Source organism: Podarcis filfolensis (genome assembly GCF_964270895.1).
Source record: "Podarcis filfolensis genome assembly, chromosome: 13".
NCBI classification, from domain to species: Eukaryota; Metazoa; Chordata; class Lepidosauria; order Squamata; family Lacertidae; genus Podarcis; species Podarcis filfolensis.
In genome coordinates, this window is record NC_139615.1 from 35,869,462 (window position 1) to 35,886,154 (window position 16,693).

Genomic DNA, 16,693 nt, shown 5'->3' on the forward strand with positions numbered 1-16,693 from the left:
AATTAATCTGAGAGTGTGCAAAATTGGGGGAAAATACGTTAAGTTGGGTAGAGGGGCTTAACAACAATGCAAAAAGTTCAAGGCCTTCTCATTTTCTAAAAATGTGATGCACTTCAACCCTCATTACTAAAATGTATTTCCACATGAAACTTTAGAAAGCTTTTAGATAAAAAATTAAATATGAAAGTTCTTCCATTTCCACCTTTATCTTTACTGCAGGTGCTTGTGATCAGTCTTAGTTCATATAATACTGTGCTACCAGCAACTCCTTTGTAAGTTGCAAAAAAGCAACTAATAAGTCAAATAAATAATAATATCATCCATTGTCCTAAGTTCTTGAAGGAAGGCTACAAAGCAGAAAACAATGTAACAGGTGGGAAGCATGCTGATTGCTGACCAAATACTTGACACCACACATCCTATAATACTTTGGAGGTGCAGATATGACATTGGGTTGTATACTGGAAGATCTGTATTTAAAAGGGAAAACAAAACTGGAAAATATGACAAGTTTTTTACAGTTACCTAGAAGCAGACACAATAGGTAAGTGACAGCTATTTAAAATCTTCCTACTCTACTGAAAGCAAATCATTAGCATCATGCATTGCAAAATGTGACATTTGTATGAAGGCTTGCAATTTCTGAGAAAAAGCTTTCAAGAACTGAAAAAGCAGGCTATGAGGTTGATTTGGAAGGGGGGTAGAATATAAATCCAATAAATAATACAGCAGATTAACTTGGAGCACAGATTCATGAATGGAGAGATTTCAAATAGTCACTCTTAACTAAACGTGTGTGTTAAAATGCCATAGTTTTCCAGAAAGACCCGTATACAGCTCAGGAGCCAGCCTTTGACAACCTTAACATCCTGCAAGTTCCATACAATTCAATCACAGATTCTGATTCAGTTTGGGAATCATTCATTTCCTTCCTGAGTTAGAAATGAAAGTATCCTTTATTCACCAACAGCAACAGAACAATTCCCATATTGATTTCTAGTGAGAATCAATTTCAAGTCATACATGCTGTTTGTGACTAATCCAGGCTCAACTTTCACCTAAAGGAAAGGTTCGAGATGAGATGATACTCCCAAAATATCATTCCAAGAGGAAGACAATTTTATATATTTAAAGAATTTTCATCCCACTCTTTAGTCAAAAAAGCTCCCAGAGCAGCTTACAGTTTACTACAGAAAGTGCCTATCCTCAGGCTTACAATCTAAAATAAAAAATAATAAAAATTGACACAAAAATAAAATGGATTGGAAGGGGGCGGGCAAATCCATTTTCAAGTTCTTAGTTACAAGTTCCTATAATGATCTGCTAGGACTGAAGAGTTCAAGAACAGAAGCCAAAAGCTGCTGGTCGCTTAGCTGTACAGTGGACCCTCCGGATATGAACTTAATTCGTTCCAGGGGTCTGTACATACCCTGAAAAGTCCACATCTAGAGGTGCCACTTCTGCGCATGTGCGCGGTGCGATATAGCGCTTCTGCGCATATGGCGAAACCCAGAAGTTTGCCATGTTCCCAACCCAAAAGTTACCGTCCATTACCTGAAGGTAACGTAACCCGAGGGTCCACTGTACTGATAGAGTGGCTCTACATCCCTTCTCTACTACAGTCTGATGTAATGGTTGCTGCCAAGTGATAACTGATGGAAGAAAGAGCCTGGATTCTCAGCAAAGCTAGTACAGAACTGAAGAGAAGATCACTTCTGGGATGGTTTCTTCCAAATGACAGGGACTAATTGAATAATAGTTATTCATTCATCAAGCAATAGCATTCATCAAACATTAGCACTCCAGCAGCACAACAGAGTAATAAGATCTCCCCAGTACAGCGCCATTTTTAAGAGCAACAGGGATGCAAATAAAAAAGCTGCAATATTCAGATCAGAGAAATAACACTAGACAGTTGAGGATTATAAAACAAATACTTTGAACATGCCCCCGAAGAGAGCAAAGACCTAAAAGTGCTGATCTTACAGAGCACCACAGCATTTGACTTCCTATGTGCAATTATAACTGCAAAACAGAGGGAAGGACATGGGGACAGCCACATGGAGTCTAAGAATAATGATAAAAGACACCAAAGAGGCAAACCAGTCATGCATTTCCCCCCTCCATGGCGATAATAAATCGCTTCTACTAAAAGGAACCACATATATTAGTTTCCCAAAACAGAGAAACAAGAAATAGATGCTACTGAAAGAAACACGGAAATGTAGTCATCCAACAGTATTAATTCATCCAGTAAAAGTCGCAACAAATAAACAGACAAAAACCGTTTTAAAGCAGCTGTTCTGCAGAAAGGAGTGCTGTATCTTCCTTCCAAGGAGGGGGAAGAGGAAATAACTGTGCAACTAGGCCACTCACTTCCTGCCATCTATTCTACAGCATTTCAAGAAATAAAGAGGTCTGCTCAGTGGAGTGTACATAAGTCAGCCTTCCAGATTCACCACACTCAAGCAATTCATTACCAGCACCCACTTCCTTTTAGTGTGGACTGACAATAGCCTGTTCCAGAACTCTAGGAAACTTTGCTGCTTCTGTGCAGAAAAATCATGTTCTGTTCTGAACTTTCCTCTTCTTACTAGTAAACTGGAGATGTAGAGAATGAAGTGTGCTTTTATGCAATAGTGTGCATTGTTGCTCTGTAGAATATTATGAGGCATTCACTACTGACAAGGTATGTTTTGTTTCTGAAGTAAATGTATGTGAGAAATGAAGAGCCTGATTTTACACCCCTCCCCACTACTGTATTATAACTAGTCAAAACCGCAAAAACCTAGCCTACTTGATCCTATGACATAGCTACATCGCAACAGGAACACACTCCAGCCTGCAGCCTCCTCTGGCAAAGCAGCAGAGGCTCATTTTGATCAATGGAATTATAAACACACTTTTTGCAGAAGCTACTTTAGTTCTGGGTCACATAAAACAGAAGTTTTAAAGGAGGTGTTTTCTTTCATCACAAGTAATAACTTTTATACTAACACACCCATCAGAGGTTTGCATATTTAAATGTAATCAATACAGCATGTACGTAACCCAAACCCCTTAGTAAAATGACACCTAAAACAGAACATTTGTTTGTCTCAAAATCAAAACTGGGGTGAGCCATTTATTCCAAATTAAGGTACCGTATTTTTTGCCCTATAGGACGCAGTTTTTCCCCTCCAAAAATGAAGGGGAAATGTGTGTGCGTCCTATGGGGCGAATACAGGCTTTCGCTGAAGCCTGGAGAGCGAGAGGAGTCGGTGCGTACCGACCCCTCTCGCTCTCCAGGCTTCAGGAAGCTCTGCGCAACCCTCAGGAGCCCGGCGTAAAGCCACACCGGGCTCCGGAGGGTTGCACGGAGCTGCTTGCGCTCCAGGGCTTGGCGCAGCTCAGCGCTTCGGGAAGACATCCACAGCCTAGGGAGCCCTGCGGGAGTTCCCGCAGGCCTCCCTAGGCTGCGGATAGCAGCCTGCTGCACAGAGTGCGGGAAGCGCTGAAGCAGAGCGCCCCGCGCTTCGGGCAGACATCGAGCAGCCCCACAAACTCGGGGGACAGCGGGGAGGCGCAGCGCCGCCATCCCGCTGTTCCCCGACCTGGTTTGGATTCCCCGACCTGGTTTTGGGGCAGAAATAAAGGAAAAAATTTTTTCCTTTATTTCCCCCCCAAAAAACTAGGTGTGTCCTATGGGCCGGTGCGTCCTATGGGACGAAAAATACGGTACTTCCAAAACAGCTAGAAAGCTGAAGTACTGTATACATGAAGTCACATAAAACTCAATTACTGAAAAAATCTGAGCGCATGGCATTTTTATGTCTTAATAGTCAACACTTTGGACATGATGCTTTCATTTTATGCTAGGACTGCACTAGCATAATAGGAGAAGCTAGATATAATGTTAGCTTGTGGAAGTTTCCCCTTCACACTTGAATCAGTCTTAGCTTGAAGGGGGGAGGGCAAATGGAACTGAGCTGCTGCAAGATGTTTCTTTTCATACATTAAGAATCCTTGAACTGAAGAAGAGAGAATTATACAATCTCTCAAATGGAAAAATTAGAGATGGAAGAGTTCTGAGTCAGCATTGTCCAAGGAGTTCACATGCCCACACAGCCATGAAGTTAACTCGGTAACCTTGGGCCAGTTACACACAGGCAGCTTAAGTTACCTCACAGAGTTGTGAAGACAAGGGGGGCTAGCCCACATCCATGCATTACCACCTCTGAGCTCACTCAAAGAAGAGTGAGGTAACAATGTAAAACCATGCAAAATTCCATTACTGGAAGCCCGAGTCAAGCTTATACAGTTTTTGATCAGTGTATTTTAATTTTTGTTGTAATCCTTACATTAACCCAGTAAAGTAAGCCAGAATTATCCCTATATTACAGATAGGGGTCAGAGAAATACTAATTAATTCACAGAAGTAGCAACAGTCAAATCAGGAGCTTACCAATTCATGGCTCTATCTTTATATGCTACACTAACTCTGTAAAAGTGGGGCTAACAGAGTATATCATTTAATCTAGCTTTTCAAAGACACTATTGACAGAAGATGCTAGGAAGTAAGCCCTTGAGATCAGAGCAAACATGCCCTGTTCACCCCACCTCATTGATGAAGGAAAGCCTCAGAGGGCAAAACCACACAGCAAAGGCGCCATTGGAAGGTTATGTTCAGATTGCCGTATGGCATCAAGGCAGCAAAGAGGAAGCCCAGCCTTCTTCCTACTGCTCTGACTGAGAAATAAGCTTACGGCCTGGCAGGAAGCCAGAGCACGGACAGAAGAAAGCCTGTATTAGACATGTTTGAAAAAGCAAGCTTACTCCTGCCAGCATAAACGTGGCCTTTTCCCTCCCCACTCCACAGAAAATGATAGGACATTCATTGTACAATTCCACTTTTTATGGCGGATGTTTAGAAAGGAGGGCCTTGTACAAGACTCTGTCAGCACTGACCATAGTTGGAATCCCCCCACCCCAAAATATTATGCCAAAGAGTACATAAATTGGGGGTTTGGTCTCAAACTGCTATTTTACACACTTTATATAAAATCTAGTGTTTTATATTTGGCAAAATTCTGCACTTTGGTAAGGAGCAGTGTGTCTGAAGAGGAGATGAGTACAGGGAAACATGAGCACTAATTAAAAGAAGGGCAATTCTTTATCTCTGAATCTCAAACTTTTGAGAATATACAGTATCTGTCTATTTTCAATCTTGCCCTCACATACCTGGGGAACACACCTGGTCAAAGAAATCCTAGCCAAGTTAATCATAAGCCGTTTAACTAAATAGGAAGAAACAAGTATATGCATAAAAAAGTTAAGAAAAACAGTGTTTTAAATAGTGTATATGCATGTCACAACAGCAACCATCTTAGAAGAGCCACCATCTTTTCTTGTGAGAAGAAAAAGGGGTCATTTCTTCTAAGATGGCATTTACAACCTATATTTTTTCACTACTTCTATTATAATACTTTTAATTCTGCTGCCTGATTAATGGGGGGACATCAATAGCAAAGTGTTTTTTAAATCAATTAAATACTACAGACCTAATCAGAAACCTAATCATATTTTCCATTAAAGTTTGAAACCTAGTTGGGAAGGTTTTTGTTTTGTTTTTTAACCAAAAGATTCATAGGAATAAACAAAAAAATAAAAATAAAAATTGTCCAGTAGCACCTTAGAGACCAACTAAGTTTGTTCTTGCTATAAGCTTTCGTGTGCATGCACATGAAAGCTTATACCAAGAACAAACTTAGTTGGTCTTGTTACCGGAGAAATCTGAGGGCTCTCTTAGACAAAAAAACAAGGACACCAGCCAGGAATACCAGAGCAAAACAGCAGCCAGTAGGCTTGGTCTTTATTGAAGACTGTCGTGACAGGACTCCCAACTGCCACAAGGTGGAACAAGATAGAAGCCCCAAACAAAAGAGCCCCCAAACTTTTATTAGCTGCTAATCCCCATGTCACACACCCTAAACTACATCACTCATACATCATGGTTACATCATGAAAGGGGAGGTCTGGTGGCAGTAATCTGAGCATCCTGGACCCTGCCCCATGGTTCTCCTTGCCCTCCACCAAACACCCATCAAGTGTAACAAAAAAGATATTTACATTTCCCTGCTTCCCATCCAAGTTAATCACACCCTTTTGTCTTCATCTGGGTTTGTTATTTCTGGAATGGCTACCTGTCTGGCACTCAGGTATTAGGATGCCAGGGATTATCACTCAGGCAGAGGGGCTGATGAGTAGCTGAGCTCACATGTCTATATGAATTTCTGAAGTTTTCCCAGTGAGCCAGTACATAGATACATTTATCAGTGAATTGTTACATTTGGTATCATGCAGCAAAGGCCCTTTGAATAGATAGGAAGAAACTGTGATGAAGTGTTTTGTGGGGACAAATCACAAAAGTCACAAAAGCGATTGTGCTGATTTTGGTAGTGGGCTGCATATGCATAATATCTGTTGGAGGGGCAACCCCCCCAACCTATACATAAATTCCTGCAACAGTCTCTAGGGTGCTACTGGACAATTTTTAAAAAATGTTAAATATATTTTGACTGCGTCAGACCAACACAACTATCTACCTGAATCTAGAACCATAGGAATAAACAATTCATGTTACCTCTCTTGACGGATGCTGAATGTGGCATGCGATACAACTAAGCTCAGAAAAACCCAGTAGCACCCCACCCTCCTAAAATATCCTTGCTCTGGACATGGATTCTGGGTGCCCTTAAAGCCTCTCTTGAAGTTCTGTCCCACATACACACTTCCTGAATTGCTGCCCATAAAGGGACAACTCCATATTCTGCTGCTCTATCTAAATACTCAAATTTCCCACCCAGTGCTGCTGAAGTTTTCAACAAGAAGAATGGGGCAAGAACAAAGCTTTACCATAGTCTAAGCTACCTTCATGGGCATAGCAAGCTGAATGGAAAACTGAAGGTTTGGAGGTGATGAACTGGAGGAGAGGAGGTCACCCTGCAGCCATCTTGACTATTAGTGACACAACCAGGAGCATGGCAATTGTCCTGGGGAAGACAGCATCTGTCTTGATCAGGAGACCAGTTGTGAACTAAAGTATCCCATATCTCCAGACAGAAGTGGCGGTTGGAAGCATAAGCAAAAACACTGGAAATGAGGCTTTCCCAAGCATTTAGATCTGTCTAAATGAGCCATAAGCTGCTGGTAAAGCACAGCTTCATTCTGTTTGTTACAAGTGAGTGGGTCTTATAGAAGCTGAAGGGGGAAATTAATTTTTCCACCTCTTGAGAATGCCAAGTAACAGACATGGGTCAAGGGTTGCGGGCAGTCACCATTTTCACAGGCTTTACTCAAACCCATGTTTATAATAGCAAACCACTGTGGCTAATCACATGTTCTGTTTGTTTCTTAAATGTATCTGTCACTTCTTAACAATATTCTCATCTCGCTTTCATCTTTGGACCAGATGATGTAGTTATTCTGGGCTGGATCCAGAGTTAAGTGTGCTAATGGGACTGGTGGAAATCTACTTCCCACCACCTCCTACATCTGGCAGTCCCCGCTACCCACGCATGCAACACAGGGACTTAAGGGAATTTGCTGAACGGGATGGGCTGTGGTGTGGGGGCAGCCTCAGAATGGTTGGAGGCAACTTTCCTGAACAGAATCTTGCCACATACTTTCGCCTACACTTATGTATAACTTTTACTCCTTACCAAAAATTCCTAACCCTGACTTGCTCCCAAGTCTTCCCCGTCCCTAAGCCTTTTCAGAAAGCTTCTGAAGCAGCTTTCTTGACCCAAATATTTCCATGCCATCTCTTTTTATGATCTCCATTACTTTCCACTGCAAACTTAGTTTTGAAGATTTTCATCTTCCTGTTCTTTTGCTATTGGCACCGTTGATCTTTCCCTTTCATGTCCTTTTCTGAAATACTTGCAGCTTTCAGAGTTTTTCTTGAATCACGGCCACTAGTTAATCCATATATCCTTCTTGCTATCCCATGACTTTTGCATTATCCATCTATGCTTAAAATTACCAACATTCTAGTACTGAGCACATCACTTTGTGGACTGTGTCATTGTTGCAATCCCTTCAGTGCCATGTTAAGACATATTTATTTGCCCAGGTCTTAAGTTAGTTTTATTGCCTTGCCTCTACTTGCTTTACAGCAGGAAAGGAGGAACTTTTTGGGATGGAGGGCCACATTACCCCAGTGAAAAGCTGTCAGAGGCCACATTTCAATAGTCATACATAATCATACATCACTGACAATCTCACACAGATTAAATTCTACTTCCCGTGGAAAGACACATATGTTAAATTCTTAGTAACTGCACTCAGGTTACATCTTCCACTTTCTCCAAAGACTTTAAAAAAACCAATCTTGTAAGAACGAAAGATTTCCTTTTACCTGTCAAAAAAGTTCAGCGATCCCAGAAGAATACAATGTACAGCTGAATAGCAAACCTTGCCTTACAACTATTCAAAGTCTCAAACTTCAAAATGAAATTGCATCCCCAAAATTGCATGTAAACAATTGCAAAATGTATGGAGAACTTTTTGCATATTAGCAAAGTGCAAGCTCAAGTCTTCACGTAGCTAGAGTTTCTTACTTCCTACAGAAGATCTCCTTGCGCAGGAAGGAGTTGCATTTTCACATCTTGCAAAGGAGGTTGTAAAGAAAGTCTCTCCCCCACCTCCCAATGCAATGGTACACTCTCCCTCTCTTTTTGGTTCCCTCTTCCCCTTTCCCCCCAGCTAAGCTGATTGCACAGATCAGCTGTTTAACATGAAACAGCTGATGGGGGAGGAAATGCATCTCCCAGCTGAAGAAGTGATGGGTGAGAGGGGACAGAAAGGGCCAGAATAAGTCGAACTGCAGGCCAAATCTGGACTGGAGACTCCCCTCCCCTGTGCTATAGTTTCATTTTGTTATGAAGGATGTGGGATTTGATGTTTATACTACTGTATTTTTATTATTGCATACCACACTGGAATTTGTCAGGATAAAGTTCAGAATTTTTGAAAAATAAAATAGGTCACCTATCATGCTGTTGGCACTAGCTTCCTAATGAATAACAAATTCCATTCTCTCAGAGTCACTGACAAGGGTTTAGAAGGATACTTTGAAAGGATGGACTAATTAGGATTAATACCTCCACAGGTATCAGCTCAGCTTCTTTCCTTGTGTCTCTTGCCTGCCACATTCAACAACTAAATTGCATTGAGATTTCCAGATACATACAGCCCCTTGAAATATACTTTTCACTTGCAGCTATACACAACCAGCTTTACAGAGTAGAAGGGCAAAGTAATGTGAACACCAGCAACTTACGCATTGCAATACGGCTTCTTCTCATAGCCCTTGTAGTTTTTCATGTTGAGAGTCATCTTGCAGACCTCGCAGTGGAAACATGCTTTATGCCAAAACTGGGAAAACATGAGAAACAAGTGTTAATGTAGAAAGTTTTATAGTGGGCTACTTCTTCCTAGCTGGAAAATGTTTTTCCCAGCAGTGGCTATTAGCCTCTAGAAATTACAATCAAGCATGCTGCAAGAAGACTCTTTCTAGTATCCTGCAGCACTGTCTCCTCCAGAGCTTTCCAAACTTCAGGTAAAACACTTTTTAGATATGCATCATTTTGCAACACAGAAACACAGGTTTTACTAGCAAACCAGAGGTTAAACTAACCCCTTTCCTGCCCTGGGAGCGTTCATGCAACACAGCTACACGCTGCAGCCGACACACTAACGTGTCATGACACACAGTTTGGAAAGCTCTGGTCTGCTCCATTATGAAGGTCTGTTTAGACATATGCTTGACCAAAGAGCCTTTCAACAGCATTTACTCAACCCAAAAACACACTGTGTTTAAAGTTTAAAGACAGGCTAGGGAAAACATTCCTTTGTATTCAGTCAATGACCTATTTGTTTTTCAACAAACAAGCATTAGCAGTTTATACAATGTGGTCAGCGCTAACCAAAATTGTATTATATTGGCACATGATGAGCCTTAGGAAATATTTCCAACTCATCACCTGACTGCGAGTTCTCTCCCCACCCTCCCCCAACAGGAAGTTGCCATATGTGGCCTTAGCACAGAAATCTAATCCTGATACGCTGAGGAAGGTCTCCTTTCACAGTAACTCTGAAACCACTGTAGTAGGCTTTCCATATGGTCTTGAAAGATAGCTCATCATGCAAGATTGATGCTAAAGCAGCCTTGATTCCCAGATGCTCCTCTAAATGAAATATTTTATGTCTTATAAAAAGCAGACTAGGAGAAAAGCTCCACACTGAGAACAGGTAACACAGAATTGTCAACCAGCAACTATTCTGGTAATAAGTAGAAATACAGATTTCCACAACCACATGGTGAGCTGGAGATCTCTTATAGCCAAGCAGCATGCCAGTTTGACTAGAAGATACTGGATTTTGAGAGCAAGAGCAGAGATGCCTCTAAATTTTGAAAATCTATGCTAATTTCTCCCACTTTCCACAGCTTGGAAGTGCAATTACTCACCTCTGTCAAACAAGCGAAGCAAACGATCAGAAAGTCACTTGTTTTATCTTAAACACATTCTAAATTCTACAAACCATTCTGGACAGTTCTGAAAATTATTCAGCACTAACCGCTTGGGGAAGGGAATATGTGGACTATTGTGGGAAATAATGCACATGTTCAGGAGTGGCACATCATCTAAATGATGAAAGGGATGTAATTATTTTCAAAAGTTCACATGCTCTGAGAAAATGTACAAGATCACAAGTATTTTACAATATCCTTCCAAAACATATTTTGTAAATGTTTGTGATCATGCAGAAAAGTCAATGGTTCAGAAATAAAATTATCTTTAAAAACTCAGACTGGGATATTAAGAAGAAAAAAGTTGGAACATATTTCTAAAGGTGGAGAGCAAGAAGTTTGGGCAATAATGCCTCTCTATGCCCCCTTCTTAGCAGCATGAAAAATAGAGATATGTCCGTGGGTATGTAAAAGAAGGGGCTTCTAAGCCAACACACTATCAAAAACTTCACAGGGACTCCTTTTTGGCTTTTCATCTGTAAGAGCTAAAAAAACTTGACTTGAACAAACTTCTGTAGAAACTATCAGATACCATGCAAAGTGAAGTTTATATTTTATGATGTGATTGTACCTAGTTAAGTTGCTCTGTCCATAGGTTCTACCAGCTGACCTGTGCTTCCTTCATGTGCAAAAATTTCAGCTTTTAAAAGAAATATTATAATAAGCAAATGCCAGAATTCTATTTAATGACCAAGATCTACAGCTAGGTTTGCTAGTCTTGTAAAACCAACATTTAGTGGTGGCTGCATTATATTGAAAATACGGTATGGTGTGAATGAGAGAGTACCACACCCAATACTTAAACATGCCCACAACCTAGCATGAGATGACTCAGTATTCGAGCAAAGCAAGCCTGTCTCACTTTGATCGCCCAGGGCAATAGATTTGCACCTTCACCTATGGCTGATGGCCAATTCCTCTTGCAGAAATGAATTTCTGTATTGTGCTCAACAGGCCCCTCTGGTTGCTAACAGGCAAAACTTGTTATTAACTCTTCCTGTTATGTAACCTCTAGCTGTTTCTAATGCACATATATGAAACCTTAAGATTTTCAGACTCATTTATGTTTACACATATTTAAAACTGCATTAGCAATAGAGAGCAAGGGTCACTGCATTCCTGGAATGTCTGCCAAGTTTTGTACCCCAGACTGGCAGACTTTTTAGTATAAGTAAATAGTTTAAGATTTGACAAAATCAGCTGTACCCATTTATTTATTTTTTGTAGTCTATTGCAACAATTCAGACTTTGGGCAATAACAAGTCTTTCATTACCAAAAGGATGCAGGGTTGCAGAGAGCCTTAAATAACGTTTCTAAACCACAGCATTTCCACCTTCAGTATGTATGCAGACTTCAGGCTGTCTAAAAACTGCATCTCAAGCACATAACCAAGGAGCATGCAACTCCAATACTGCCCCAAGACAAAAAGCTACTCAACCTTCAACATTAGCATTCTGTCAAGTATGTACTCATAGTTTGCAATCACATACAAGCTTATCCCTGGGTAAAGCTATGTGGCTTAAACTTTACCTTAAACATAAAATGGAAAACTGAAACTAGTGTAGTGTGGGGCCGTGCTCACACATTACTTCAGCTTAACAGAGATGCTTTAAATCCTCAACAGCTTCTGTCTGCATACAAAGTTTAAAATTCAACCACCACCCCCAGTCACAGAGGAAGCAAATGCTTGAAGAAATACAGCTAGTCAGCATTAAAATGTTCCTCTCACCCTCACCTTTTTGAAACTTGGAAATTATACCCAAAATTAAGTCACCAAGATCACAGAATACTTGTGTGGAATACCAGTACTGTAAGTTGAAGCTACTTGAGACAATATCTGGAAAGTTGATATGACAGCGGTCTGCACACTAAGGAAAACCAGTAAACTTAAGACAAATCTACGTTTCAACATCACCTGCCATTTGGATCCATATATGGTTATATGGAAGTTAACCTTAACTCTTCAGAAATGCTGTCTCCTTACATATCTGGCAATGTTCCCCTTTTTTAAAGGGAAATTCCCTTATTCCGAATAGGATTCCTTGCAAGAAAAAGGAAAGGTTGACAGCTATGGTCTCCTTAACGACAGCCTGACACTCATCTTATATGCAATGCAACTCCTATGACCTACTGCTTTGAAATTAGAACACACAGATGTATGCCTTGAGTTCTGATGCTGACCAAGGGAGCCAGTGTGCCAGTTTCTGCATTTGCTGAAGCACAGAGATCTAAAACAGCAGTTCTGAACTTAGTGTTCAGGCTCAATTCCACACCAGTTCTATCAGCATTTTGTCAAAGCCATGCAAATCCCCACTATGAGATAAACACTACCGAACAGTGGGCAGTGATGTATGTGGGGGGATAAAATCTCTTCTTTTGTGAAGGTGGGACAGTTTCTTTCCTCCTCTTATTTCCCCATAAACACTCTTCTCTGAAACACTGGCTCAATTATTATTATCAGCAAGCACTAGTACAACTTGCTCTGAATGAAAACTAGACCAGTGACTATTCTGCATGTCAAATTATACCCCTTCACTGCATTCAATAAAAGGGGTTTTTTGCTTTCTATTGTTCACACCAGGAAACTCAGCAGGAACTTCAGCAACACGCAGTTGGATTAAAAGACACTCCTCTACCACCTCAGAACACAAATATCTAATCAGTAGCTATAGCTTGTGGAAATATTGTCCGCTCTTTCCAAAAGAGGCACAATGTGTGGAGCTGGAAAACTCCAAATGCCTCACTAAGGCACCTAGGAATATGATTTTTTTAAAAGTCCAGAATGTGTATGGAGGTGAGGGGGTACAATATAATCCTGATGAACCTGTAAACAAACCATGTGCTGCACAATTTGGAAATATACAAGACACACATAGCACAGTGCCTATAACCCAGGACTTCTGATTCTTTCTCTCCCTTTTAAAAACAACCCCTTCTTCTCAAAACATCCATCTTTAAGACTGTAGGAATATTTTGCATCACCCCATCTACATTTTGTATTAATCTAGTTAAAAAAACACACATTTTTATAGGACAGTCAGCAGGCTTATTTCTTTCAACCTATGCCTGCAGCATTCCTTGATAAAGCAGGGAGTGGATGTGATTTTTTCTTTAAACAGAGAAGAAAGGAACGCAGGTGATATAAACCCTCTTCTGCATGTAATTGACTATCCTGACACACACACCCTTTAAGGTCTGATACTAGAGAACATGGCTTGGCAAAAAGCACCTGGGTTCAGAGGCTATAAGGAGGTAAGTGGTGCACTTTTGTGATAATTCAAGTTTCCTTCATCCACATGCCCCTTTTGCTTTAAATATCCAAACCAGATTAGGATTTAAATGAATCTAGTTTAAAGTGAATTAAAAGGTATATTGACAGACTACTGCAAAGTGCTGGTGGGATGTGCCTACCACAGAGCTGTAGCTACAGGGCAGGTGGGCTGGCTAGTCACATTTTTTTGCCAGGGTGAAGGCTCCAGAGGGGCACCATTGAGGCTCCCAGCCTGTATGTGTGCCAAACTGGGTCTTTGACCTGGCTGAAATAAAGTCTAATTTTGCCCCTACCTACCACTCTGAAGAGAAAATGGATGCAGTTACACAGCTAAGTTCACTTTGGACTGGGAACAAGGAATGGGGGGGAGGAAGTTGAATTTCTTGAATTTGGAGTGATGTGATCGAGATATATGCATTTTTCGGACACATTTTTCTAAGTCTTACAAAATTTTGTTGGAGAAATAATTAGTGTAACTAAGACTAATTACACTTATTAAGAACTACTAATTATTCTGGTATTGACAATCATTCGCAAAACTAAATCTGGTCTCTCTTCAGTCTTGGAATATGGCATAAAAGATTAAAAAACTTAAACAAACACAAACAGCAGCAGCAAAAAGAAGGAAGCCTGCCCTTTAAATAAATCTATAAAACCAATTCTAAGTTTTTAAACTCTGAAACACTGCTGAACAATCCATCTGGAGGGAGGAGGCAAGGGAACAGAATCTAAATGTAAAGCAGATGATAGCTTGTTAGTCCCTTTTCATTTTGTCTGTTGAGACACCCAGCTGTGTTTGTAACTGCGGAAAATAAAAAGCACTAGAAGTTCTCTTTGTTACTGGCTTTATCAGAAACTAGTTTAAGAACATTACAGAAAAAAAGTTGAGGTGATGTGGCACTTACACTGCTTCTTAAAATGGGGTTCACACAAGCAGCTGAGAACAGCTCAGAAATTCCTGTCTTTTAACCTTAGCAGTCAAAACTGGAATAACTGGAATACCTCCAACATCACATTCAGTTGTTCCATAGATTTTTTTAATGGAGAAATTGAGAAGGTGCTTTTCTCCAATATTGCCATACAGCCACCTCTTATTGGACAGAAGACTTGGTAGAAATGCTATAAGCTATAGCTTGCTTATTTCCCAATCTAATTCACCATCAAATAAGGAAAAAGGGAAACAAGGGAAAAGATAGGGGAAAGCTAGACTGCAGATTTGTTTAGGTTACCTCAATGCTCACACCCTTCAGATAAAGGGGAAGACTGTAGTATTTGAGGGAGAGGGCTTGGGGAGTACTAACAGTCACTACTGATAGGAAGAAAAGCAATCTAAGAGAGTGCCAGATGAATGATCTAAGAATGCATCTCCTTTGGTGATTTGCTGTGTTGACAGCACATGCTCTTTACCTTTTCCCATATGTGTCCCCTAAAGCCAGATTCTTTCTCAAAAGGCAGACTGTTGTGATTCAAGCTATCTACTGGTATCTAAATATCCACAGTCTTATTCCATTGTTTTAGGAAATGGGAGCTGTCAAACCTACCAAGACTAGGAGTGAGACTACTTACTTGCTCTCTTGTGTACACACACACACTCTTATACACATACCTAATCTAAGGTTACCAGATTTTTTTCAATGAATCGGGGGCACTTTTCAACTTCAATGGATTTCGCATGAGGACTGATTTTGTAAATCCGGGGACTGTCCCCGGGAAACAGGGACGTCTGGTAACTTTAACCTAATCACTCCCAAACTGTACCTTAACCACCACTTCTGACCAAATCTCTGCATTCCTCCGTTTATTTCAAGCTTTGTCTACTACTAGCAACCCCGGAGGGGGGTGGGGTGAATCTGCTGCCACAGATCACAGCCCTCTTTAAACATTCCCCATACTGTCTCCCTGCAAAGCTGCAAACCATTACAACTGTGCACCCCATGGCATAAAACATTTGAATTTCAGCAGCTGCTAAACCCAGGTTGCTCCTCATCACACCTTGCAGGCAATACACCACACTCTCTAATACCTTTTATATCCTCCTCAACACCTTTCAAAGTTGCCTCCTTGTCATTACTAGCACCCTCTGGGCATCCACAGAAAGCCTCCTCCAATTCACCAGCCAAGAAACTCATTCTCGGAATGGGTGGGGAGGAGGGAAGAGAAGGGGATCTGATCCCTAAGACAGGGAAAAATCCCTGCACTCGTTCCTTTCAGTGAACAACCTGTTATTGCCACCTTTCTGGGTTGGGTGTGTGCGTGTGAGTGAGCGTGTATTACATACATATACTGTATACACACACACCCCTTTCCTCCAGGCTCTCTGCTTATCTGCCATGCCCTTTGGCCTACACTCCAATCACCAATTCCCCCACCCGCCAAATAGCAACTCCCCCCCTTTCTCTCTTTTTATTCTGCCCCTTAAGTCTTCCATTCCCAACCCCTCTGACCCCCCCCCTCCGCTCTAGCCATTCATAAACCGCCCCCCTTCCTTTTGTGCCTTACACCCTCCTTCCGTCCCCCCCCCCCAGACCATAGACTCTCCCCTCCCACCAATTCCTCACTTCGGGGACTGCCCACTCGACAGTCTTCCCCAAGAGACCTCTACACTCCCTGACATACACCTACAGGCTCCCCGCGACCCACCACACCCCTAGATTTCCCCCCCCCTCTTTTTTGCTGGGGTCGTTTCCCCTCTTCCGCCTCACCACCACCCTCCCTGTTTCCCCACTGCTCCTGCTCTCCCCTTCCCCAGCTCAGCTTGAGACACGCCCCAAGAGCCTGATTTCTCACCCCCCCCAAGCCCGCCCCCCAAAGCAAGTGTGTGTGGGGGGGAACCAGCACCCCCAGTTCA

At 41.5% G+C, this 16,693-nt stretch overlaps 1 protein-coding gene across 2 annotated transcripts in view; it reads right to left on the bottom strand.

The window, feature by feature from the left end:
* The window catches only part of LASP1 (LIM and SH3 protein 1), a 53,771-nt gene that overhangs the window by 34,466 nt on the left and 2,612 nt on the right, over positions 1-16,693 (bottom strand). For both annotated transcript variants that reach the window (XR_014541066.1, XM_083583548.1), the window contains exon 2: positions 9,323-9,417. Coding sequence is in view for 1 of the 2 variants with exons in the window: in XM_083583548.1 (XP_083439674.1) it covers positions 9,323-9,417 (95 nt within the window). In the remaining variant the exon portion in view is untranslated. The remainder of the gene's footprint in view (positions 1-9,322; positions 9,418-16,693) is intronic.